Raw genomic sequence first — 27,502 nt, forward strand, 5'->3', positions numbered from 1 at the left:
TTGCTTCTTTTTTATTGTACTTAATGCACTTTCCATATTATTAAAATTCTCCAAAGCCAATTATATGAATATATAATAATTGATTTAGCATTTTCCCTGTTGGACATTTCAGGCTTTTATAAGTTTTTACTGTTATAAAATCATGTAGTTAGATAATATTTGTTATGTGAACTATTTTAACTTAGTCACACCTTACTTATAATGCTGCACCTTTTTATATCTTAGTTTTCCTCTGTCATGTCGATGATAACATGTCTTTCATCTCAGGAAGTGGAAACAGAGCAATACTTCACTCTCTTTCTGCCAGCATTGAAGGAGCGTGGATATGACGGATTTTTTTCTCCAAAGTCACGTGCCAAAATCATGTCTGAGCAGGAGAGAAAGCATGTGGACGGTTGTGCAATATTCTTCAAAACAGAAAAGTGAGTTTAGGAAACAAAGTATAATAGTGTACTTATTTCTTAAATACCGTACATTCGGAATTGTCTTTGGTTTGACCCTAAAATAAACAAAAAGCTAGAAAGCAAGTTATATAAAAGTTAAAATTGTTGGTAATGTTTCATTTCTTGGTCCGTGTATTAGAAATAAGAAGGTGTTATGTATGAGATGGAGATATGTGTAGATAGATAAGGGAAGACAGAGAGGCACAGAACTTATGAAGGTGAGGAGTTTAAGGGACTGATTAAGACAGGACAGGGGAAAGCAGTCATGACCTGAAATGGAAAACAACGTGACCTGTGTTTTTTCATAGCTGTAATATAGTTGATTAAAGTACAGTCAAAGATAAGAATGTTATGATTCTGCTTATTAAAATATATGAACAATCTTGAGATGCCTCTATACTTTCATATATTTGAGTTTAAAATGGAAAACAGTATCTGTTCGGAGTAGTTAGAATGAAATGAGGTAATGAATGCATAGGTACTTTGTAAACCATTAAGTGTACTGGAAATATTTTTATTATTGTCATATTTCTCTGTTTCTATAACCCTTTGAAATTTTAGTATTTCTCTCTTACTGGGTTTATTATGTTGTGTGCATCGAATTTAGGAAGTGCATGTCCTACTTGAGAGTGCAGAGCTGTAACACACTCAGAAGTTTCTCTCTTGAATGCTGGTTGAGTGAATAGATGGTTAGAGACAGCTTCTTTTCGTTATCATCCTGAGGAAAAGGGAGAAGCGTATTTTTGCCTTATAAAGACTACCAATTTTACAGTGGAAAATTTGAAGGAGCCTCCAATAGAAGATTGAAATGTGTGGAGTCTGATAGAGGTTATATCTTATAGTTAATAATTTGGATTTGATACATGAAACCAGAGAATCATCTACTAATGGAATAAGCATATACACACTTGGAACTATTTTGCAATATTTCTCTGTTTAGTTCCTAATATAACAAAGCAGTTCAATGTTTTTATTTATATAAGCCTATTACCAGCATGACATGTTATTTTAAGTAAGTGAATTAAGTGAATTTGAACAGTATTTGAGCCACTTCTCATCTATTTCTACCTACTTTTGTATCTTTTCTGTAAATCTTTAATAGAGATGTTCTCATTTGTTTAATTATTAGTGCATAGCCTTCTATTTGAGGTCAGGGTATACTAAATTCTTCTAGTGGGTTGGTGACTTTCTGTTTTACAAATTTTAAAATAACAATAGCCATTAGGTTCATAGTATTTACATGTCAGGCTTTTTCTTTTGTTTATATGAATTATGTTATTTAATTTTTAAAGCAATCCTCAGAGGTAAGACTGGAGCTATTTCCTTATTTTTATAGACAAGGTAACCAAGACACAGAGTATCTGGCTTTATAGTCAATACTTTAAACACTGTACTAAACTGAACCTTTAGACTTCTTGTTTCAGCTTCCAGTATCACTTGTATCTCTTAGAAGATTGCCTCATTTGGAAAAATTGCCTTGAACTTTCTTCTTAACCTGTATTTATACGCAAATTTCCTTGAAACACCATAATTTTTAAAAGTATTAACATTGAGACAGGTGACATCAACCTGTTCTTCCATTTGCCATTGTTTCTTTCTAAAGATAATACATAAAATTTTTATCACTCCCTTCACAGTTTTTTCCCACCGTTTATTTCTTTTTAATTGAGTTATAATTACCATGCAGTATTATATTAATTTCAGGTTTAGGACATGATTTCATATTTTAATACATTATGATTTGATCACCGCTGTACAACCAGTAACCATCTGTTACCACATAAAGTTTTTACAGTACTATTGACTGTATTCCCAACGTGTACATTATATCCCTGTGACTTACTTATTTTATTTTACTTAAATTTTTATTCATTTATTTTTTAAAAACCTTCACAGCTTTGAGAGGAAAATGAAAAATGCTTTGATAATTTACTAGAGGTAGTTAAGATTTTCAACTAACATAACTGTTATCTAGGACACTTTATACAACTGAGTATTTGAAAATTGACATTTGAGTTATTAAAAATGCTGTGAATTAGTTGAGATAAATAGACAGGAAAATACATAGATGCATCATTTGCATTTCTTTTCTTCTTCAACTTTTTGCCTAAATAGTATCATGAATCCAGCAACAGACAACGACTTTGAGTGTGATATGTTATATCCTACCTCTTATGAACAGTGCCAGATAACTTACTGATGTCATATGAGCTGACTAGCCAACCCCAGACTATCTGGAATTTAACACAAAGTGTACATCCCTCCATTTCTTGTAATTTCTTCCTCAGATTAGAGAGGTGATACAGTGCAAAGAAAAGACTGTTTTGAAGCCAGGTGGTTCTCCTACTTATGTAGCTGTATAATCTTGAATGAGTCACTCACCCTTTCTGGGCTTATTTTCTCATTTATAAATTTTTGTATATTACCTTGTAAGATAAATTTATATGGTTTAAAAAATTACAAAGTCAAAAGAAAGCTGTAAAAGAGTACTTCAACTCTATCTTCATTCTCAAGGTCTTATTCTTAAAACCAGAGTATTGGATAATTTCTAATCTTCATTGATGACAGTTTTTTCCCTTCATGGAAAACAGTGATACAGAATAGGTTACAATAAATGGAAACTATACAATGATTATTTTTAGCAAAATATTATAATAAAAATCTCCATCCATTGTGATTGGAAGGATAGTGTATTGCTTAGTAATGGCTGGGACACAGATGAATATTCAGAGACTTCGAATACAGTAAAATACTCCTTATATCTTATTCATTCTAGTTTAATCTCTGGAATTCAGAAGGTACTTCAAGATTTGGCAGCACCTTTTGGTCATCATTATAAGCATCAATTTTTGGGTAGTTAGATGCATAAGGATACCAGAAAATAGAAATTTTTGTTTAATGAAATGCCAGAAATCGGCTTTTTCTTTATCCTTTATCTTAATAAGTACTTTCTTCAGTCCAAGGTATTTTATAAAACACATACATACATACATGCATGCATTTTGTGTGTGTATAAGGAGAGACTGTTATTACAGGTGTTTTTTAGAGTCACAAAATTAAATTTCTCTTTACCATGTTTTGTCCTATAGACTTATCAGTTAGTAAAAGTGGGGTCTTGGAGCCAGATACACAATTTGAAGAAATCCAAATTGTTGAAAAATGGAGATGAAACCAGACCTAGATATTCAACTTACTTGCTGTTCCTGAGGTTAGCAGTTCTGATTTGATCATACTTTGTTTCACATCAGTGAGAAAAGGAGAGATGAAAATAGCAGTTTTAGAACAAAGTGACCATTACACTGTGAAGAGGCAGTCTCTTCCATTTGGTTTGGGAAGTAGGTTGTCATGGTGCTCAGTCCCTGCAGTACTGCCTCTGTTGTCTGTGTCAGACATACCAGGTAAGGCCAAGTCCTTGTTTTTCCATCTGTATTACGACTGGTAGTTTTGTGGTTGAGAGGAGGGTATTCAGAGGTTATAGCATCATTCCAAATGACCTGTTGTGATAATCCTATCTTACTAGTTTCTCAGTTAATAATTTTCTCTGTCATAAGTGGTGGTTGCATTTATAATTTAAAATCTGAGGTTGTGATTTCTGGTTTCTAATGTCAACATCCCCATTAATTTAATCCAGAACATAAAATTACTGCTTTGTGCCAGTTTCCTTACCTTTCCAATATGGATAATAATTGTTCCGCCTAACTTAAGAGGCTTCTTAAGGGGCTAAAACGATTAAGAATGTGAAAGTGCTCCCAGTGGTTAAAAAATTGTACAAATTTATAGGTAGGATGATGAATATCTACTTTTCTTCCTTATTTATCTGTCTCTAAGCTTACCTTTTCTAGCAGGTTATTTTCTGGCACTCTCATGATTACTTAAAGGGACAAAAGGACACATTTTATAGTATCTTATACTGAATATACAATAAAAACTTCCATTTGGTTCAGGTTTAAGAGTCAGTTTAATGTGATCAGAAAGGGTCACTTTTGTGTGGCTATACTCTCTTCTTGATTTATGTACTATGTTGTTCCTTGTGGCTCATAAATGAATTAGGGGAGGAAATATTAGTTAAGTCCTACAGGTTGCTTTGCTTGCTTGTAGTTGTCATTCACTGTCCTCTCTCTAGCATTAATTTAATCACATCACAGACCATAAAATTACTTCTAGATTGTAAATTAGTAAGAAATTGAGTTATTTCTTTTTTTCTATTCGAAGGGCTGTTTTGGACATGTTCAACCTAATAATCTTTCTCAAATCATGTAAGGGTGGGATCTTTTTGTTTATTTTTTGGTCATACCAATCTTCGTTATATATGATCCTTGACACCCATTTGACCTTCTGTGAAATAAGATTTTTTAAAAAGCAAATATCCTGAAGCATTCTTAGACTAAAATAAAAGAAGATCACATCAGGAATAATGCTTATAGCATCTGTGTAGAAGCTGTAGAGAAGGGATAATAAAGTGAATTGAAATAGAGAGGAGGCATATTTAAGATTTTACATTACCAAGGCTTGATGGCTTGGATTAGTGAGTAGAAAGTAACTATATATAAACCAGTATGTCTTATTAAAAAGAAACATCTACTGGAATGAAGGGAGAAAGACCCCTATATGTCAGAATATCACCTGAATGGAAATCTGTGAGACAGAAAGTAGAAGCAGAGTGGAGTATGTTTGCTTATATGTGGGAGGGGAGAAAGCAAGAAGTATTTTTGTTTTAAAGTAGTATGGATAGAATATAAATAGCTATTTCTCAATATATTATAAATGTATTATAATTATAAAATAAACACAGAAACAAGGTAAGTTGTAGGAGATTACGGCTGTCTATACTAGTGCTGGAAATCTCATTTTCTCAAAACAGAGTCCCTGCAAAGTTCTTAAGGTGCAAGAAGCATAATTATGCTCTTATTTAATTCTCACTAGAAAGAAGGAATTTACTTGGTTTCTTAGCTCTCAACTATATCTCTTCCTTTCTTTAACTGTTGGTGAAGTTGAAATAATAAAAATTGAGAGTATGACTCTGACCCTTTTAGTATTTCTAAGCACCAAGGAGAGGAGTGTTGTAATGACATGTGCTCTGTTTAGGAAAACTGGTTTTATTTTCCTGAACTTTTTGAAACCAAAAATGTTAAAAAGTGGATGCCTCAAGAAAATTGGGAAGTTTTAAAAGTCAAAAATAGGGCAATGCAATCATAAATTATACCAATGAGGTGGAAAGTTGGAGGCATTTAATGAACCAAGTAATTGTTCAGGATTCATTTCAAAAGTATTTCTTTTTCAATGAAGAGAAGTCAATAACCAAGCATATGTTTTTTTAAAAAGAGTTTAGGAGCCTGTGATTTTTGCCAAGAAAACGCAAACGATGAGTGAAAGTGCTAAGGCAGTGAGGAGGATATTTTAAATACATCTGTGCTGTGAAGGGGTACACCCCATGTGGATTGTACAGGCACTAATTGATGATCAAGAGAAAACCAGAGCTATATAACTTCTACTTTCCTTTCATTGTCTCTGTTGAAGAGAATTATTTTGAAAGTAGAAAGGCTAAGTAATACCAACTGAGGAGGAGATTGGCAAGAGAGTCACTAAGCTGCCTTCACTAGTTAGCTTTCCAAATCAAGATAATTATATCCATGGTATTAAAAGATCTTGCCAAAATATGATTAGAGAAATGACCTGGGTCATCTATTATGAATACTGGGGTATAGGAGAAGTTCTAGGATATTGGAGATGAAAAAACCGTTTTGTTTTTCAAAGGGAAAGACTTTTCAAGCATAGTTTCCCTCATCTTTGTAGTGGTAATAGTCATACTGTCTGTTATAGTTTGGGTTCTCCAGAAAGAAGACTGAGTTAGTTTGGTGTCCAGGAGTTTATTAGGGAAAAGGAAGGGGATAAAGCAGGATTGGGCCTAGAGAATAGAGCTGTGTTGGTCCCTAACAACCTCAGCTGACCCCACCTGTAGCTTTGGAGCTGAAATGGCCTGTGAGAGTTAACCCAGGAGAAACCAAAATCGCCAGACCTTTATCTTTTGCTTCTGATCTATAATTGGATATGTGCCACTCCCAGGAGTTCTTGACCTTGACTGAGGCAGCTCTCTGCAGCTGGAGCAATTGCTCAAGGATTGATGAGGAATCTGGGCAGCATCTTTTTATGTCTACCCCTTTGCAAAGATACAAGTAGTAAATAACTGGCTTTGAACTCAGAAAAAGCAAGCTATGTTGTTTTGTTTATGTAAATTAGGAATTTTATTAATACCGTGTAACCAAAGCAAAATAGAGAAATAAATTGGATACTGAGACTGGTATAAAACTGTAATTATCATTTATACTCTCTGATTTCACATTTTTATAATCATCAAAACTATTCATTTTTAGTGATTGATTTATTCAAACATAATACTGCTTCTATCTGTTTTATAAATTATATACCAGAAATTGTTTGAAAAAGGTGTTCCATTGCTTAAAGATGTTTGAAAAAAGTCTGATGTGGAAGATGATCAATTCTATCTGTAGAATTTATTTTGAATCTGCCTACTATTCATTATTTCTCTTGCTTTAGCCTAAGCCACTGTCATCTGTCATCCAAACAACCTCAAAAACTTTCTGATTGGTCTCATCATTTCCAAACTTTGGCTTCTGCAGTTCTCTACAGTACAGCTGCGGTGATCTTCAAAAACATAAATCAAATAATATCACGTTCTTGCTTAGAACCTGCTTCAGTCATTCCTCTTCCTCTTAATCTCCAACATCATTTCATACCTTTCCGTTCTCTTCTAGCCCATAAACATACAAAGCTATTTGCTGGCCCAGGACCTTTCACTTCTTCCTCTATCTGAGATGCTCTTAATCCCATTCTTCACCTTCGTAACTCCTCATCCTTCATGTTTCAGTTTAAATGTCACCACTTTAAAGTAGAGGGTGGAAACTGCCCTCCCTTTAATCACTCTGGGTTACAGTAGGCAGTAGGCACATGACTTGACCTTTTATTCTCGTCAGCACATCCGAGACATTCAAAATTGGAGCAGGGAGAGGAGTATTGTTTCATCTAGCACAGTGTCCTGCAATGCAGTAAGATTTCAGTCAATATTTTTGAAGGCATGTGTGCAGGCTTGTGTTTCAAAGCTAGGAGGAAGATGGGGTGGAGACTTTTTATAAGAACAAAGATTATCTTCTCTCCACTTAAAACCTTGTGAAAAGTAGACAGTATATTTATTTAGCAGGTTTTGGTCATTTATAAATACTTCACAAACTTACGAAGCTGAAAGGGGTTAGTTAAATGGCTTGACTAAAGTCATACTGCTATTAAATGTCAGTGCTAAACTCAGTTCTGTTAAGTACTACATCTCTACCATACCTAATTTGGCACTAAGGAAAGAAAATATTATTAGTGCAGATGCAGAAGTATAATTGCAGGGTGTACCATTCCTCATCTTATAGATTCTGTTCTTTTCATTTACATACTCCCAAATTCAGCTTTCCAGTAAAAGCCAGGTGGAAAAATTGGCTTCTCCTTAGCCAAGATAAGTGTGTGTCCCTGCATTTTCCTGAGAAATTTTTTTTTTAATGTGGTGAAAATAAAACTGAAAACAGGGTAGGAAGATTTTATTCTGTTCTTTTTCATTAACTTGCAGACTTGGTTAAGGTTGTATTCACCTTTGAATACCAGAAAATCCCAACAGTAGTTTGAAAAAATAGTAGAAGAGTAAAAGAGTAATTTTCTCACACAAGAAGTCCAAAAATGGCAGTCCAAATCTGGTTGAGCTCCTTCCCCATCCATAGTGGGATAACTTTTGCCAAAATGGTTCTGACTACACGGGCATAGATGTAAAAGGGCAAAGGAATACACAAGTACACATACACACACCCATGTTTGCTTGGTGGCACTTTCAAGACAGTTTTTACAGTAATCAGACTTTTTTTCCTCCCATTGGCCAGAATTGTATCACCTGGCCCTGAAAAGCTAAAAAATATCTAGGGAGACAGTGAATAGTGTCTGTATCTTGTGCTCCCTTCATTTAATGTCTTTTAGCAGGACAGTCCAAGTACCTGGTACCATAATACTAATACATTGTACCTTTCAGATTTACATTGGTGCAGAAGCATACAGTGGAGTTTAACCAAGTGGCAATGGCTAATTCAGATGGATCCGAAGCTATGCTGAACAGAGTGATGACAAAAGACAACATTGGTGTCGCTGTGGTATTAGAGGTCCACAAAGAACTATTTGGAGCAAGTGAGTGCAATTTAAAATATTTTTACTAAAACTAAACACCATCCCAAGTTTTCTCTTCTCAAGTGCAGAGAGTCTTGCTGGTATTTATTGCATAGTTATTTCCTTGTCTTTTGAGGAAAGCTAAGGGAGAGGGCAGGAAAAGAGCACTAATTGTGTGATCATCAAGCATCATATACATCCTGGGGTATTACTTACCAGGTAATGTGTAAAAAGAAAAGTCTTTAATATGCCATTAATTCCAGAAGGTTATTTGAAATAAGAAATGTTTTAGGCTGAATTTGGAAATTATGATGGCTTGGTTCTCTTTTTAGCCATATTTTTAGCTTCTTGAATGTAAAATCTTTTGTCTTTAAGGATAAGTACTTGGCACGTTTTCTCTAATTTCTTTGTTATATTTCAGTCATTGTCAGGGTATGAGCAGGATCTTTTATCTACCTGGTACTTTTCTTTTCCATTGTAGATTATTTATAGCTTCCTTCAAAGTCAGAAACTCATTATGTACTTTGCATATCCAGACCTTTTTTTCCCCTTTCTACTGTTTGCCTTTGAGCATTTCATTGTTTACTTAACTATATTTTAGGTAAGAGCGAGGAGAAGTATAAGACCACATCCGGGCTTTTATTTAAAAATATTTTTTTCTTTACTCACTGCCTGTAGAGGAAAAGATTTTTCCCTTAAGTATTGATTTGAATCGTTCAGACCATATGTATTTGTCAAACGTTTTCTCACTGGTCTTCAGTTTATCCATCATCAGAGACAGTCAGTCTTTGATATGAGATTTTAAATTCTTCCTCTTTTTCACCCTCTCCATTTTTGCTTTTATGTCCTTTCCAATCTCATTCTTCTTAAAAGTCTGGTACCTTTTCTTCTGACAATGAGAATATTGAATTCCTTTTGGAGTTTTAATCTCCTTTTAATTTGCAGAAGAGTAATTGTAAATTATACAGTAGACATTCACTTGCTGAAATAATGTCTCTCTTATACTCCCAGAGGTGGAATATAATATTATAGAAGGTGCTTATGGTTTCTTTGAAGGGGCAAGCTTTAAATATTTAATACAGTGAACATTTAATCTCCAGCCAAAAGTGACAGTAGACAACTTCTAGGGAGAAAAAAGAGAGCTTAGAGAATTTTCGCTGCAAATTTTTATCTTATAATCTGATTGCTTTAAAAATGACTTTCTGTCACATGTAACAGACACTTCAGTTACTTGTTTACTCAACACTAAAGATAATTATAGCTTGGTAAGGTGGAAGGAAACTTTACCAAAATAGTAGGCTGAGAAAATCAGGTCTTTCTGTAGAATTTATATTTTCAACAGAAAAATTTAAGAGCTACTTCCATAGAAATTTCAGTAGAAAAATTAATCTTGTATACAGTTAAGTAATATTCCAACAGTACAAAAGTGTATAAAGTAAAAAGTGAGAGTTCCCTTATTTATATCCTCTAGTTCATGTTCATTTCTTTACACATTACTAATATATGTGTATAGTTTTATTTAAGTGGCATCATACCATGCATATTGAGCTTTGTGCCTTAAAAATTTGATGGGCATCTTTCTCTGTCAGTATGTGTTAATAACTAAGTTTATTTCATAACTTGTCCCTTCAAAGAAGCCATAAGCCTCTTTTTTTTTAATGTGTTATCCTCATCTACCATTTTGAAAGTACCATGTTAATATTTATTTTGGCAGAATTAAGAAACAGTATTCTGGGGGAAAAAAGAACCTTACAGATTTTCTAGTTGAATACCTTACTGTCCAAATGAACCTGAGCACCAAAAAGTTTAAATAATGAATAATAAAAGGTTAGTAATTAGTGATAGAACCAGGTCTAAACCCACGTTCAAACTTTGAAAGCACATACTCCCTAATTCTCACTTTTTAAAATACTTCTTCTAAGTGTATGGTATGAATCTGTTTTGGTAGCAAATTCACTTAATTTATTTCATATAGATTAATATAATGTTGTTGCCTTACTGACACTGTCACTGATGTGCTCCAGAAATGCAGAGTGAATGAGTACTGACCAGCAGGAGGAATTTAAATTATAGTTTAGGTGATTCCAATAACTGAAAACCTGTCTCACTAGGTCACTGTGATATTTAAGTGACAGATACTTAAAGTGCTTGTTTACACTAAGAACTCAGCAAATCAAGGTACTATAATCAAATGTTGGTTATATCATGGTATAATTCCTAACTTGGGGAGAGAGTAGGAGCTGGCAAACTTTTTCTAAAAGGGCCAGATAGTTAATAGTTTAGGCTATGTGGGCCACATATGGTCTCTATCACAGTCTTTTAAAACCTGTTTCATAGAACCCTGTAAAAATGTAAAGCAAGCCTTAGAATATACAGGCTGTACAAAAACAGGTGGTTGGCCAGATTTAGCCCATGGGCTGCAGTTTGTCAGCCCCCATGTTGGGATTACCAGAATCTCAGCACTTACGCTTCTAAGAACTGCTTCATGAGGTAAAGGGAAAGATATAAATTAATAGAAAAGAGTAAAGAAGTGGCTGTGGGTTTTGGGGAGAAAACCTTAAGATACTGCTTTTTTGATACATAAAGTATAACTTGATCCTTTTTTCCCTAATGATTAAATTTAGGTCTGAAGCCTATTCATGCTGCAGACAAACAGCTGCTTATAGTGGCAAATGCCCACATGCATTGGGACCCAGAGTATTCTGATGTGAAACTCATTCAGACCATGATGTTTGTCTCAGAGGTTAAAAACATTCTGGAGAAAGCCTCAAGTAGGCCTGGCAGCCCAACTGCAGATCCTAATTCCATCCCGCTGGTGCTATGTGCAGATCTTAACTCATTGCCAGATTCAGGTATTTATAACATCATTTCCTCTTGGCTTTCAATTTTGCTTATACTTCTAGTTGAAAGGCCAGCTAGCTCTTAACTTTTGAGTAGAGAATTTCTCTTCTAAATTAGAGAGTGTATCAGTAAGATCCCAGATATAGGACATGTGGTAATTGAGGAGAATTTATTTAAGCTATTTCCAAAGGTGTGTGCAGGGTTAAGGGACACAAAAAAATGAATGATGCAGTATCCTGCCACAAGGGGAGTTAGGGACACTTCACCACCCCTGCACCAAAAGGGAAAAGTGGTAAGAGCTGTTATCAGAACCTGGAAAAAGTAGTTAGGAGGAGAGGTCCATGTAATAGGAGTGATGGATTTGTATTATGATAAGATTAACCCCCGGCAAACCAACAAAAAGGGAGCCAGGGGAATATTTATCCCTGCCTCACTCTGTTCCTGTCCTCCCATTTCTTGTTGCCACTGCTGCCCATTGACCAGATCCAACTAGAAGCTAGAGTGGGAGGGGTTCACAGTTGGTGCAAGTAAAGGTCAGCCTCAGGCAGCACAGGGTGCAGTAGAGGAGGGTGAGCTGAAGACGCAATCAGAAGTTATTCAGTACGGTAGCTATCTGGTTTACTAATGTTGACGTCTTTTAAGTGAACTCATTAAGTGATATCTGAATACTGATAATAGGTGCAGAAGAGTAATCAGAATTATCTTAGGATTTCACATTTACTTCTTGAGCTCCACTAAACTACTTTATGTCCTAACTAAATTATTTTAGATCTCTGTATAAAAATTAGTTCTGCATTTAAATACTGTAATTCAAATATAAAACGTTGCTGTTTTGGTATTACCAAAGCATATTCTAAATTTTGTATATTTTCAGTAAGCTAGTTTTTAAAAAATTTGGGGTGGGTAATTAGGTTTATTTATTTATTTTTAGAGGAGGTACTGGGGATTGAACTCAGGACCTTGTGCATGCTAAGCATGCACACTGTCACTTGACCTATACCCTCCCCCCTCAGTAAGCCATTTTAAATTGTCTAAAATAACCACTCCACAATAAATATAAAATTAACACCCCAAAAGTAAAAAATTAACCCCAATGCCTACCATCATAATATTAATAGAAGTCTCAAATCTGGAAAACATCTCTACTTTTTCTCCTTAGCAAATAAATCTAAAATCATCCTTTCACAAATGTTTGCCTTCAGCCCCTAGCCCCCATTGATACCTTAACCATGTCCTCTTTTAATCCTTTTTTTGAGTTGAATTGTTCTCAGGCACAAGTTTCCCTCTATGGTTGATTTGTTTAAGCCAATGAGCTGTTATTTGGCATCACAGATTAATTAGTTGACTTGAGCCAGATTGTCAGGGCTGAATCCTGGTTCTACCAATTAGGAGCTGTGCAATTTATGACTAAGTTCCTCATTTTTAAATAAAGGGATAACCATTTTATCTACTTCATGGAGTTGTTTGTGAGGTATGTGTAGGAGGCACTTACAGCAGTGCCAGGTGTATAGTAAACGCTAAATAAATGATAGCTCCTTTCAGCTGTTCACAATACCAGCGTTGCAACTCATCACTTACTCGTTGTGTGTTGCTGTCATTCCTGATCACAGTTAGAGATGACTGACAGTGTTTACTAATCATCATCAGAGGAAGGGTTGTGGTACCTTTTTTTTAATGTTTACTTAATTCAGTGGAAGCGGTGTACTTTTTTGAATGCTTCTACTCTCTTCAGCTTTTTTTATATATACACACATAATATATATATTTTTTTATATATACACATATAATATTTTTATATTTTTATATATACCTCCAGCATATAATGTCCTGTTTAGTGTCAGACTGAAAAAAACTCACTGTAGCTCCAGACAAAGAATGGCATTGTGGAGCTGAAACTAGACATTGCAATGTTGAAAATGCAAAATCTATTTTTGTTGTTAATGGTTTTTAAATTTTTTATTATGTGTGCTGTATTTTATATATTCTGAAAGTTGTTGATTGCATAGAATGGTGAATACTGAAGAGATAGTGGTTTGAAATAATATTCTAAAAACATTTAGGGTCAAGACCTTCCTGGCAAATGCCACCCTAGATCTGGGAATCAGCTTGAAGACCCATTAAGAAAACTGAGGATAATTCTGAGTGATCCTGGTATTTTGCTCTGAAATAGGCAGATACCCTTCAGTTTGATTGAACCATATGAAATTGCTCATACTTGGTTTTTTAACAACAAAAAAAAGGCAGTTTCATGTGGCTCAATGTGATAAAACCACTCTGAACCTGGTGCATGCATCTGGCAACAGATTTTGGCCATGAAGTCTTGTGTAAGGTCTAGTTTCTTCCATCTTTATTCTGTTAGGTGTTGTGGAATATTTAAGCAATGGAGGAGTAGCTGACAACCACAAAGACTTCAAGGAACTAAGATACAATGAGTGTCTTATGAACTTCAGCTGCAATGGAAAGAATGGAAGCTCAGAAGGGAGAATCACACATGGCTTCCAACTGAAGAGCGCCTATGAAAATAACTTGATGCCTTACACCAATTACACCTTTGATTTCAAAGTAAGTGACAGCCTCTGGGCTGGCATAGAAATTATCAAATACACAAGAAAGGTGTATGTTATTTCTGCTTAATTGCATAATCTTCAGGAATTTTTAGATTTTCAAAATGTCTTTGCTAAGTGTGCACCTAAATCTAAGGAGGTTTGTTAGGTTTTGTGGTTATTGTTGACTTAAGAATTCTTTTTGTACCCTCATTTCTTCAAATTTCAAATAACCATGATAATAGCACAGACTTCCAGAATGCTCACTAAATATGTGCCAGGCACTGTTCAATAGCATTTTTTATTTATTAATATAGTTGCGTTTCACCTGTCCATACCATTTCTAACTTACAGTAACATCCCTAACAGTAAGGATTCAAATAAGCAACCTGATACAGCTAAACTATCACCTTGAATGAATTTGTATAGTATTCCTCCCAAATTTTCATAGTACTTTTCATTGTTTTCTCATTTACCTTCAAATTTTCCAGGTTTTTTTGGGAGATGGGATTAGAGAGGGTTGTACTTAGGGTCTGTTTTACATTCGTGTTGTCATACTAGTATATTCCCAGGCAGTGGGACACTCCAGCTTAGTAAAAGGACCAAGAAAGATTTTTTTTGTACAATAAGAAGAAAAATTAGAGGGCCAGTTGTAGAAGACCAGTTGTAGTTGTTGAAACACTGGTGGTAGTGGTTTTCTGTGGTTAATTCCTTTCCCTTTGCCAGTTTTCTGTTCACTCTGCATGTTGTACCTCTGTTTGATTTTCTGGCATTTCAGGCATATGTACTAAAATCTTATACCATCCTGAAAAAATGCAGATGTTACAAAGTGGTTGAGAGTAAGAGGCCCAGAGGGATTTAACGAAATACCAAAGGAAATTTATGAAATGCACTCTTAAACATCTCTAATAACCTTTTCCCATTTTCAGTGCTTGTTAGCTGCTTTCCAAGAAACGAGTAGTAGGAAGAAGACAGGAAAGTCATGTGCTGATGCTGTTGGCCAGTTTCTGTAATCAAGAAGTGGAGGAAAATTGCTTAGAAGTTGAATCCAATTTTAGTGTTTTTGCTTTTAGGCTAGATAATACTATTCAGAGATAATTGACTTTGTTCAGATCATTGATACGCAGTAATGTGCTGGCAATATTTAATAACCAGCTTTCTGGGAAAAAAGAAGCTCAAATTTGTAATGTTTGCTGATTTCTGTGGTATAAGTAATAGACTTCAAGCTCCCCACAGAAAAGCATTGAATGCAGAATGGGGATGAAGCACTAAGAAAGTAGGTACTAGCTGACTCTGTTACACCACTGCTCCTGTGTGAGCTTAGAGGAAAACCTCCAGATTTAATGATACACAGTTAACTATAGGTTAATTCCTATCCTTTAGACTCCAGTGGTATATTATATATCTTTGCGAGCACAACCCAGAAAACCTAAAATAAAGTTCCGTAAGATAAATGTCAAGTGCTTCTGTGACTCTTATTGTTGTCTTTATACGTGTATAGGTAAAAAGACCAAATCATTTCTATCTTGTCTAGGCTTTTATAAAGGTTACTTTTTCCTTATCCATAAAGTAAAAATTAGAGAAACAAAGTGTGGGATATTAATCTAAACCCATCTTCCTCAATCATCTGAGCTGTTTAAAAATCTTTTGTTGATGTTTCTTCAAAAGATCTTATGTGCATTAATAATTGAATCAAAAATCTTACTGAACCATTTTTATCGTCTATAGAAGTACAGTTAAAGAACCAAAAGTGCATAGACCAAAGAGGGTTTAATGTTTGCATATGTAGGATAGGATAAGAAAGGACAGAGCTATAAATCCGTGCAAGAGAGGCATGTATGGGAAGATAAATATACTGGCTGGCTGGATAGATGGATGGGAGGGTGGAATAGGATGGGAAGGAAGGATGATCAGAGAACAAACTAAGGGCATACCTGACTAGAGAGAATTAAGCCTTTAGTCCAAGTAGCAGACAGTAAACTTTTCAATTTCGTACAAAACATTTTATGTAATTAGTGCTATACCAGTATTGAAGACAATCAGTAATATCAGGTATAAAAGTGTCTTGTAATTAGCATTAAATACAGATACAAATACAATATTCTGCCATTGTATCAGTGGAGTGCTGTTAAATTTTTGTTTACTTGGCTTAGCATTTGTTTACTTTCTTGGTTCTTGAATAAATTAGGAATGTAGAAAAGTGCTGTTTAGAACTCAGAGTCATTTAATCTACAACTGATTTGGAGTGACTCAAAGAATAAGCAGTTAGGAGAATTACTTATAAACCAGGTATCTTAGTGAGTTTAGGTTGCTAAAGCAGAATACCATGAACTGTGTGGCTTTTAAAATAACAAATTTATCTCACAGTTCTGGGGGCTGGAAGTGTAAGATCAGGATGCCAGCTTGGTCGGGTTCTAATGAGGGTCCTTTTCTGGGTTGCAAACAGCTGTTTTCTCACTGCATCCTCACATGGTGGAGAGGGCAAGAGAGTTCTCTAGGGTCCCTTTTATAGAACACTAATCCCATTTGTGAAGCTTCCACCTTTATGACCTAATCACCTGCCAGAAGTCCACCTCCTTACACAGTCACATTAGGGGGTTAGGATTTCAACATACGAATTTTGGGGGAACACAAACATTCAGTCCATAACACCAAGTAAGTTGAATAAACAGCCTAATTCAAACTTACTGCTGCTGCTTACACAGACAGACCTCATGCCCACCCCCCTGCAACCAGTCTAAGGGTGTGTCTGAACCAATTAATGAAAAAAGGAAGGACAGTTTTCCTATTATGTCAAGGAGTAAATCTTTCTGTTACATTATGAAATTCTTGGTGGATAATTTTTTCATATTCTTTTACGAAACAAAGCATAATGCTAGCTTAAACTATTTTCCTGATTTTACTTTTTTTCTCAAATACAGTTCTATAGACTTAACTAGAACTTTACTAATATAAAGACTATTTTCCCATGTTATATATGGTCTTTTAAAAAAGAAACAGTTTGATTCAGAAGAGGTTAATAGTTATGAGTGATGTCTCCAATTAAATGCATCCTACTTTCTGGAGTGTTTGACATCTTTCTTGGGGCCTGTGTTTGCAAAGGATTTCTGCATAGCTCTAGTAGCTGATGTGCATAATGATGCTCTATAACAAAGTGATAAGATGTAGGGGGTTTATTCAACCTAAGTAATTTAAAATATTTAACTTGTGTTTTGTTTACTTATAGCTGAAGCAAGGGGCAGTCTCATAAAAGAAAGTAAAACCACTCTCTTTTAACCCTTTTCCTAAAACGTCACTGGGAAACTAAACAATTAGCCAAAATGAAGGGATAATATCATTTCTTGACTGTCTGAACTTGGAGCATGAATGGCAGAAAGTCTTCCCCTGGATTCAAGTGGGCTCCTTAATTTGTGGTAAAGTGAGATTAAGGTATCTAATGTTGAGTAACGCCCTCTCCCTCAAAAGAACTATTTCATTGTTTTAGTCTTGGTCGTATCAAATCTACAAACTAAGGTCATTGTTTCCAAAATTTCATAGTATAATTTTTTCCATTAAGTTCTTTGTCTTTTCTTTCTTTCTTTTTTTTTTTTAAGTAGCCCATTTTTGCTGTGATACCACTTAAAATACTAGCTAGAGCTCACTATGTATAGTATTTATAAATAGGTACTTTAAGGTGTGGAAGTATTTCTCCATTCTTGGGCTCAGGCTCTTATGCAGTGGATAGGAAGCTCTCTTGCATGCACAGCCTGGGGCAAAAAAAGGCACACTAGTTTTGAAACTTACTGCTCAGGTAAACCAAATCATCTAGCCCTGAGAGTTGCGACTGAATACATAGGTAGGTCTCTGCTGAATGTTTGTTTTTGCTGAGGTATCGTTGTGCAGCAGGGTATCCAGAATTTACAGTACACCAGGATTTGTGAAAACAGCATTCTAAAGAACAGGTTAGAATGATTAAATGTGTGCAGTATTTTATATGTATGTATAAAATCTGGGAAAACCAAACTGGGATTAGCAAATCTAAAAACGTGCTTTACCGTGGCTTCATTCAGATGTGTTTGGATATCTTGATTTACAAATAACTAAAAGTAATGCCAGTTATCATTAAAAGAATTAATTTGTTGTAACTGTGCATTAACTGTGGTTGTATTTATATAAATATCCTTATTTTCTGATTATTGTATCTGTTAGAGTTAGTGCAGTTTCCATAATGTTTTTATTGATATATTAGATTTCACTGACCCAAGCACGCCAGTTTTAAAGATACCTAGACAAAATTTGGTGTGCTTATTGTTAGTGTCTCAGTTTGCTTACCACTTATACACAAGTGCAAGGCTTTGTGATTCCAGTAGGCTACTGTGTTTCCCTATTCAGCCACCTTTATTTCATGTAATTTACCCATTCAAGCTTTGAGCTTTATTTGACCCATTGTCAAGACAACAGGTACCAGAAATACAGGTTACTCAGATATTTGGCTTTTGCAGAGTATGAATTGTTCTTTTATATACCTTGAGTTTTTCTTTTATCTAAGCATTTTTTTTTCCTTTTTTTTTCTCTGCTCCCAATCTCTTTTCAGGGTGTGATTGACTACATTTTCTATTCCAAGACTCATATGAACGTGCTTGGTGTCCTGGGGCCTTTAGATCCTCAATGGCTGGTTGAGAACAACATCACTGGGTGTCCACACCCTCACATCCCTTCAGACCACTTCTCACTGTTAACACAACTTGAACTCCACCCTCCACTCCTGCCTCTTGTCAATGGTGTTCACTTGCCTAATCGGAGGTAGTGGAGTACTGCCCCGTAAAGACGGGGATCTGTTGCTATGGACCTGTACAGTTGTAAATCAAAGTATGTAGGAGTGAAGTATGGCCATCCTTAAGCTGCTTCTTCAGGTTCCTTTCATTATGTGTTTGCTATAAAATTTTGTACACTTTTGTGCATATTGGTATCATTTGGCACTAGGGCTGGAACCAAAGTATTACTCTCTTTCCAAATTTTTAATTTAGTGTGTTTTTAAGTTGGACCTTCATATTATATTAGGAGTCAGCATCCATAATTGATAAATCACCAGTTTGAGGCCCAACAACAGTGTATTTGTTTTTCCAGAACAAATACTTTGTTTTGAATGGCTTCAAATGAACCAACCATTTTTGTAAAAGGCAATTTTTTAAAACTATAAATATGAAATTTTAAACTGAATGATGGCATGCCTTGCAGGAAACTTTCTTGAATTTCTCTTTTCCATGATAACAAACTGATTTTTGGCTCCCCAGTTATTTGCACATTAACAAAGCACTTAAATTTGCTAGATCTGTACATAAACTAGCCATAATGAGAAAAACTGAGAATTTAAAGATGGTTTGCACAATATGCTTTCAAAACCAAGCATTTAACAGCACATGACAATTTGTTGGGCAAACGCTGGTTGTTTCTTGTTTTGTTTTTTTTGAGGAATCATTCTGTACTTTGTTCCCCTATTAATTGTAACCTTATTAGAAGTATTAATTCTAAGCCTGTCTCTCCAGTTTATTTACAGGAAAACAGCGGGTAATTTCTACTGCCACACATCCTGGAAACAGAATTTGGTCTATTTAGGCTACCCACAAAATTAGTCTCTAGTAATTTTTATTGATTCCATCCACCCCTTTCTGCCTGGTTGTGCTGGAAAAACAGATATTATATAATCTGTATCATTTTTGCTGTTAATAGTCAAATATTAAAAACAAACAAACAAAAACAACTAATGAATGAAAAGACCCTGATCAACGTTTTAGAAGGGGAAAGATATACAAATATTTCATGTGTTTCCCAAAGTAGGTCAAGTGGCTGTTGGTTTTGGCTTTTTGACGTGACAATGGAAAGGATTTGGGGAGAGAACAGGGAGTAGTTGAAAACCTTGCATCATTTTTCCTGACTCTAGTTGCCAAATGGCCATTATATGCTTTTAATCTTTGTTTCCGTTGTCTGTCAGGGTTGAATTAAGAAGCTACTGGTTTATTCCCAATTGTTGATGCTCTTTAGATATGTTGGAATCTTTTTTTCGCCCAGGAGGGGCCAGCTGAAAATCTGTGACTCAAGAGGCAGTGAACGAAATACCGTTTTCTGGGGGAAGAATTGGTTGGCTACTTGATGTTAATTATGGCACAGTAACAGGAAAAGGTTGTGTCTGTGTTTTTAAGTTTTTCTTTATTCTGCTTTTTTGCTGCTATAAGAGTTTTCTGAAATTTATATTTTAAACTTTTCATGCACTTTACTGTTTCTAGTCTCAAAATGTGATATTTTTAATAAACAAGAAATTTTCCATTATGTGAATGAAATTTTAAAAGAAAATTACCTATATTTGTGTCTCACTAATATATAAAGTACAAGTCAAATTTAAATTATTTAATTAGTTTTAAATATATACAATTTGTCTCCTCTTTCAAACCTGACATCTTAGGCTGTTTTACTAGTCTTAAATGATGCATTTCCTTTGGTCATTTTATACTAATTTCTTCCATAGTAAATTAATCAGGCTACATAAGGTAATATTTCCCCTGAAGGGTAATTTTAGTGGGACGAGGGTGGTGGGATGATGTAATATCATATATGGGATTGCATCAGAAGGGTTCTGTAAAGCCTAAACTCCCTTTTAAAAGTGCCTAGTGACAGAGGCGTTGTTTGTCATCTATTATAATTGGAATGTCATTGTAGTTGAGTGAAGTTTGATGTAAATAAAATATTCTTTGAAAAATGTTAAGGTACCAGAACAAACAAACAAAATAAACAAAGAAGCAACCCTTGAGATGACAGATTTTCCTCAGTGTGCAGGTATCCCTTCTTATATACCTCAAGCATTCAACATCTAGCCATGCAAATTGATTACCTGAAGCATAGTACTGGAAAGTAGAATAGCATGAAAAACTTAATTTTGTGGACATTACCTTTTTTTGTAATCAGCTACTGTATGTTTTATTTTAAATCTTTTGTTTTGGGTGGGTTTTCTGCTCTGGAGGTATATGCACTAACAAAACATTTTCCTCCTTTCATATACGCATGTTAATTAGCAATGTGAGCAATATTTCCTACCATACTTCACTCCCAATATTTTTTGAGATGTTTGTATAAAATGGAATTTAAAGTTCACTTATGATTGTATATGAACCACAGAGGAGCCCATTTATTAATAAAAAACTTTTTTAATAGTTAAATGTAGAGGGAAAAATAAAAAAAATTGGGAAACATTGTAAACAGCTTAAGTTTATTTTGTGTATGATCGAGGCACTCTGTTGCAGGAAGGTGTGTAATTGGGTTCTCTCTGCTTCCAAATGCACTCTTTCAAACCATTCATTATCCTGTGTATTTTTAATGTGGTTTTAGTAAATGTTGGCAGTAGCTCTGTTGAAGTAGGTAATTGTGTTCTGTTTTGGGTGGCAAACATACTTGGGGCATGGTAACCCAAATTTCATGTGCACGGTTTCCCTTTAGCCCACTGCCCAAATTTCACACACCCTTTGTTCCCTCTGTGAAAGGAGTGGTATCTGTTTTGAGCTGCCAATTCAGATGATCAGAAATGCTGCTCTCCTCAGTATTGTCTGTTAAAAACGCATGCCACTTGGAACTTTGGCATGAAAAGCCAAAAGGAAGAGGTGAATGACATTTGGTGTATATTCAATGAAAGTGAAATATTTATGCTCACATACTTTCTAGATCTCAGAATAAGTTAATAAGCTTTATGCCATGGGGGCTGCTGCATATTTTATCTGAAGATAAAAGAAAATTTGGGCATTTTTAGATTGTGATTATGTGTTTTTTTTTTAACTGTTAAATATGATTTCTGATATTTGTCTAAGAACTGGAGTGTTCTTTAAATTTATCGAAACAGTGTTGTTTGAGGAAGGGAAAACTGCACTGTTTGCCATTACAGCAGTCATACAAGTGCATGTCAAGTCACCCACTCTCTCAGGCATCAGTATCCGCCTCATAGCTTTACACATTTTGATGGGGAATATTGCAGCATCCTCAGGACTGACATCTGGGAAAGGCTCAAATCCACTTACTGCTCCTTGCTTGTTGACTTTGTTTTAAAATATTGTGCCTGGTGTCAACTTTTAAGCAACAGCACTGCCTAAAAGCAAGCAGAGAACAGAATCCCAGCACCATTCTATAGGCAACTTTTTAGAATTCAGATATAGTAAATCTGTTCAAGATTTATGATGTTTTATGTAAAAAAAAAATTTTGTACAACGTAGCTGAATATTTTTGTTTCCTTTCTTTGATGTAAGGCGTGTGAACGTTCGTTTGAATATCACATGTTAAAGTCAGGTATGGCACAATGGGTTCTGAGACCAGCTTTTCCTCCCTCCCATTTGCCTTGTTCCAAGCTCTTTCTTTTCAATTACTTTCTGATATTCGTAGGCAACTGTTTAGTTTTACTAATAAGCATCCTGTGTGAATGTATTAAAGAAGCCACTGTGTTTTAGTGTTGTAGTTCGCAGAAATATAAAGCTTCATTTCTTATTTGTCCCTATTCTTTGGTGTTTTCAAGTTATAAAAATCACAGAGAAGCAAGGGAGAAAGTTGAAAGAGATGGAAGGCTCATATCACTTGATTCTATGGCAGGTTGTTACAGAATTGAATGTGAGCAAACATACTGTGTTCCACTTTAAAACTGTATCTCCTAAATATGCTGCTACTGGGTGAAAAATTAAGTTTGTATTTGCATTTCCAAGAGTTTCTAAAACTCATTAATGCCATCTATACTTTCAAGTCTAATGGCAAGGAATAGAGAAAGCACACACAAAAAAAATAGGTTAAATATATGTTCTTCTGTGGAACCAAAGGCATATGGTTCGTCATTCCCAATCCAAGGCTAGATTTTCTAGCAGTAAAAATTGACTGTGTCCCAATATTTACTTCTTTGATTATAAGGCCTTATATTCTGAGCTTCTGAAGGATTTTAATAGCTTGGTAAAATGCAGACTGATGAGTAGCTTCAGTCACAGAAGACATCAGTTTCTGATACATTTAACAGGCCATAAGGATATGGTTTTAAAGCAAGCAAAGACTTTATGGTACATTTCCAAAATAGCACTCACATATACTTATGTTTTGATAGAGATGTGAATTCTCACATTTGTAAGTTATCCTTTTTCTTCCACCTGCCCTCCCCCTTTAAAAAAAAAAATCTAATGTGTGGAAGATTTGTTTAACCTTTCCTTCTGTATTGTATCATGTTTGTAGAACTCTCTGAATTATAGGTATACAAATTAACTAGGGAAATAAGAATATTTTTCTAAGCCAGGAACTTCAGTGAAAGCTTTGAATTTATAGACAGATGAGAACTTTTATACTTATGGTTGCTTTGAGTGATTTTAATTTTCTAACAGCATCATGGTCACTAAATTTGAATTCAAGCATGAGTAAGTTTGTACATCTTTAACCTGGCTTATTTACCAAAGTTGTATGCTGTTTAAGAACAGGATACCAAAAGCATCTTTCCTTTACAGCACAATAATCTTTATTATGTGTCACCTTAAAGCTTAAGGGTAAATAGAAAAAGAAAATTCTTATACTTACACTGCAGGGTGTTCTGAACAAGATCCACAGAAAAAAAGGGGGGAAAAAAACCTTATTTTCAGGAAGGTGGTAAGGGAGAACATGCCTGTTTTCTTGTTTTAACCAAGTACTGTCTTTGTGTAAGATTCTCTGTTAAATCACAAGTTCTCCGGTAAGAAATAAGGAGGTACCAGGAAAAGCAAGCTTTATTAACGTAGTTAATAATTCCTTTCAGCATAAGTTTGTTCGGTTAGGCTTGGGTTATTCTTGGAACCAAAGGAAAACAAGCATGTTGAGGTTTCATTCAACAAACATTATGACATTGAAGTAATGGAATGTTTTTAAGTAAAATAATTTTCACTTTCAAAGCATATGAAATAAGAACATTTCTACCTATTAAATGCTAATTTTTTATGGCACATGGTATAAACTTGGTAGCATTGTACTGAAATGAGAAATTGTGTCATTAGAAAATCCCATTTTGAAGAAGGTACGCAAATGCCAAGTGATATGACTCTTTTGGCACAGTAGCATTGGGTATATTCACTTTCCAGAAACTTTCAGAAGACATAGTTTGGCGCCTATTAGTAGTTATTTTTGTTACAACAGTCTACCCAAATTTAGATAATTTGCTTATTTGTATGTCTGTCACTTTTAACCCTAAAACATAAGAATCATGGTAGCCCTCTGAGAAATGGTCATTTCTTGCTCATTTCAGTTTTGTATTAATTTCTAATTACTGATATACGGCTGTATTTTCTTTCCATGTATCAATGGTTATATGTACCCCTTTGTTTAATTAGTTAATTAACACAATTGGCTCAGTGTTGATGTGTCAGACAATGGCTTTGCTTCTTACTGAACAGGCTTAGTTTCCAGCTGCTTGTTTCAATCTTGATGCAGTAGTCTGCGGGTGTATTTATTCAGAAACTGCTGTCTTTTCTCTGTGCTTAACTTGCTAAAAATATATTTCCTTACCTTTGAAATTTCTGAGCGGTGCTCTGCCAACTTTTCGGGTGGGGGAGGGATTTGGATGGCTGTGTTACTGCACACTGGATCTGGAATTGTTCAGTGTTGTGAGTGGCAAATTTCTTAAACACCAGCAGCACTGAGAAGTGCACTATGGGCATTCGTACAGTTGTCCAGAAGCAAGCAATTCTTTCATCTAGGAGAAGCTGAGGAATAGAGTTCAATGGAGTACTTGGTATATTTCGAGGTTGGGATGAATGTTTCAACTTCGGGTTTTGTTGTCTCTGAGTGGAGTGGGGTGGTATGGAGGGAGGTGGGTTTTGGTTTTGTTTTGTTTTGGGTTTTTTGGGTTTTTTTTTTTTTTTTTCAGAGTGTGTCTGTACCTTTTGTCTCTGAAAAGGCCAGGGTATTGGTCAAATTCACCGTGGATTTATATTTTCTTATTGTGATTTCTTTCAACCAGAAAACAAGTGCCAACTAATCGTCCATGAGATGACCTACTCTTCCACTCAGTTTACCATTTGAATAGGGAAGGGTTCATTTATTTTCATTCCTTGGCATTAAATTAATAATTCATTGTTTTGCATACATTTGAGTCATTCTGTGGCCTATAAAGTGTTTTTGTAACTAATTTAATGGTTGGAAAGTAAAGCACATGAGTTCAAAACTGAGCAAGAAGTTTTGGTAATTTTTTCCCGGAATACTTAGTAGTTTCTATTGATTCTATTCCAAAACAAATTCTACTGTTTAAGGTTGTGTATTTACTTTGCTTTTGTCCTAAGAAAAAGCCAAGTGCTAAATCAACTTGTTATTGTGTTCTAATAATCAGTTTAAAATCTGAGGTTTTCTTTCCTTTTTTTAAATTAGAAGATTTAATGAAGTGCCATGTAATTGTAGCTTACTAGTGTTTAATGTGTAGTAGACTGGCTCTGTGGTGTTCTCATCATTTAACACTCTGTCATCGCTGGAGAAACTGGTTCCATTCTTGTGGAACACATTCTCTCTGACAAAATCACCAGCTGCTTTATTTTTCTATTTATTACAGTTAAACAGTTGATGAGGTCTGAATCTTGACCAAACTGCTCAGCTGAGATGTTTTTCACAGTAGACACTGTACAAAGTGTGCGTGCAAAAGGACACAGTTGGGTGGTAGTATTTTTTCATTAATGTGAACATTGACTAAACAAAGCAGTCCTGCCTTTTAAATCTTGTGGCAGCTCAGGAGGGAGGTGCTTAAGAACCTTAACTACTATGTCAGATGACAAAATACTTTTTTCCATTTTGGAGATTGGGTACTGCTCACACATGATGTATAGGGCTAAATATATGCTTGTTTCCTTGCACCTGTGTACTTCCCCGTCTCTCCTTCCCTTTCCCTCCCCTGTAGGCAATAAATGGCCATTTTGCAACTGCATACCTTTGTCTTGGTTTTTTACTTTTTAATGTGTGCAGTATAAGTGTCTGCTTTAAGGTCAGCACATCTCTTGTGAAGTAGGGAGACAGGGTAATTCAGGCAGAAAATTACAGATTCATGCTATATTTTTCTTCTAGTGAAAACTATGTTAATGTTTAAATAATACTTTGTTTAGAATAGATTCAGAAGATAGCCAAGTTATGAGACTTGCCTTGGCTGAAGAATCTGAGCTGAGGGACATGTGTCACTTCTGAGTGAGATTTTAAGAGCCAGTGTACAATGTGTTAAATATATATATTATATATATATATTATATATATATATATATATATATAATATATATATATATAATATATATATTATAAATATATATATAGCCTTGGTGATCCTAGAAGCATATGTTGAGAGCAAATGTCTCATCCTAGATCCTCGAGTAACTGAAGAACAGAGCTCCCCTGCTTACCTACATAGGGCATGTAGTGCCAGTGAAAAACAACCACCAAATCTCAGTGTCTTAGTGCAATGAAGGTTTGTTATTATAGCATAATCTAGCCCATCCTGGCTGATAGACAGATAATCTGCTGAGTTACCAATATTCATCAGTTTCAACAGGTGGACCTGCCAAGACCTAGAGTAAATTTATTCAAGAAACATTCCAATATCTGCTGTGAACAAGATGCTTTGTGGGATATAAAGATTGACATGCTCCCTATCCTTTAACAATTCACATTCCAAATCCTCTTCTGTTTATGACACAGGGGAAAATGTTGAAGTTTTTTACTTAGAGTAAAGGCATCAAATTAGAGAATTTTGGAAGGGAGAGGAGGGTAGGTGCACACAGTGAAATAATTAGGGATTCTCAAAACTATGTTTAAGGATATTCAGTGGAAAAATGATACTGAGGTATGGTGTGATTGAGACCAGATTATTCTTGACAGAGTGAAACAAAACCAAACAAACAACTGTCCAGCTTAATAAGTGTTTAGGGAAGATAATAACAGATTATTTTGGAACAGGTTGCTAACATGAACAAGTCTCTAGGCTGCAAGCTCAGTGCCTCCTAATTTGTCTTTTCTACCAAGGTTCCAATGTGAATGTGTCACTGACCCTGAGGATCCTCTTTTTACAGTGGCCTTGATGTTGGCCAGCCTTTTAGAAGTCCTCAAAAGTAGAATCACCCCTGTGAAGTGGATCTTGAAGTGACTAGGTTTCAGGTTACTGCGTTATTAAGACACACAGGACAATCATAACATTGGCCAAGTGTCCTTGTATTCTACCATGTGATCTTGGACAGAATGCATCCTCACCGGTAAAATGGAAGCTAAATTTCATGAAATGATTCTCTCAAAACGCAGACACCAAGATGAGGGCTCATATGCTGGTAGTTTATTTGGAGAAGTGATTCCAAGAAAGGTGAGTAGGGGACTAGAAAGAATGAAACAGGGAAGGAGGGCAAGCAAAGTCAAGGATACATGATTGATCTGTCACCGCTGTGGGCAACTGGGACATAAATCTGCCACTGACCATCTGAGGAGCTGAATGGAATG

General features: G+C 35.2%; 1 protein-coding gene across 5 annotated transcripts in view; it reads left to right on the forward strand.

Annotated features, from left to right (window-relative positions):
- Window positions 1–25,955, forward strand: part of CNOT6L (CCR4-NOT transcription complex subunit 6 like) — a 92,279-nt gene extending 66,324 nt beyond the window's left edge. For 4 of the 5 annotated variants that reach the window (XM_032457369.1, XM_032457357.1, XM_032457363.1 and 1 more), the window contains 5 exons: window positions 268–422; window positions 8,521–8,672; window positions 11,276–11,503; window positions 13,852–14,054; window positions 18,609–25,955. In XM_032457369.1, coding sequence (XP_032313260.1) covers window positions 268–422; window positions 8,521–8,672; window positions 11,276–11,503; window positions 13,852–14,054; window positions 18,609–18,821 — 951 coding nt within the window. In that variant the 3' untranslated portion in view covers window positions 18,822–25,955. The other variant, XM_032457376.1, reaches the window with a different exon arrangement.
- Window positions 25,956–27,502: the final 1,547 nt, after the last annotated feature.

This window comes from Camelus ferus, chromosome 2, assembly GCF_009834535.1.
Source record: "Camelus ferus isolate YT-003-E chromosome 2, BCGSAC_Cfer_1.0, whole genome shotgun sequence".
Classification (NCBI taxonomy): Eukaryota; Metazoa; Chordata; class Mammalia; order Artiodactyla; family Camelidae; genus Camelus; species Camelus ferus.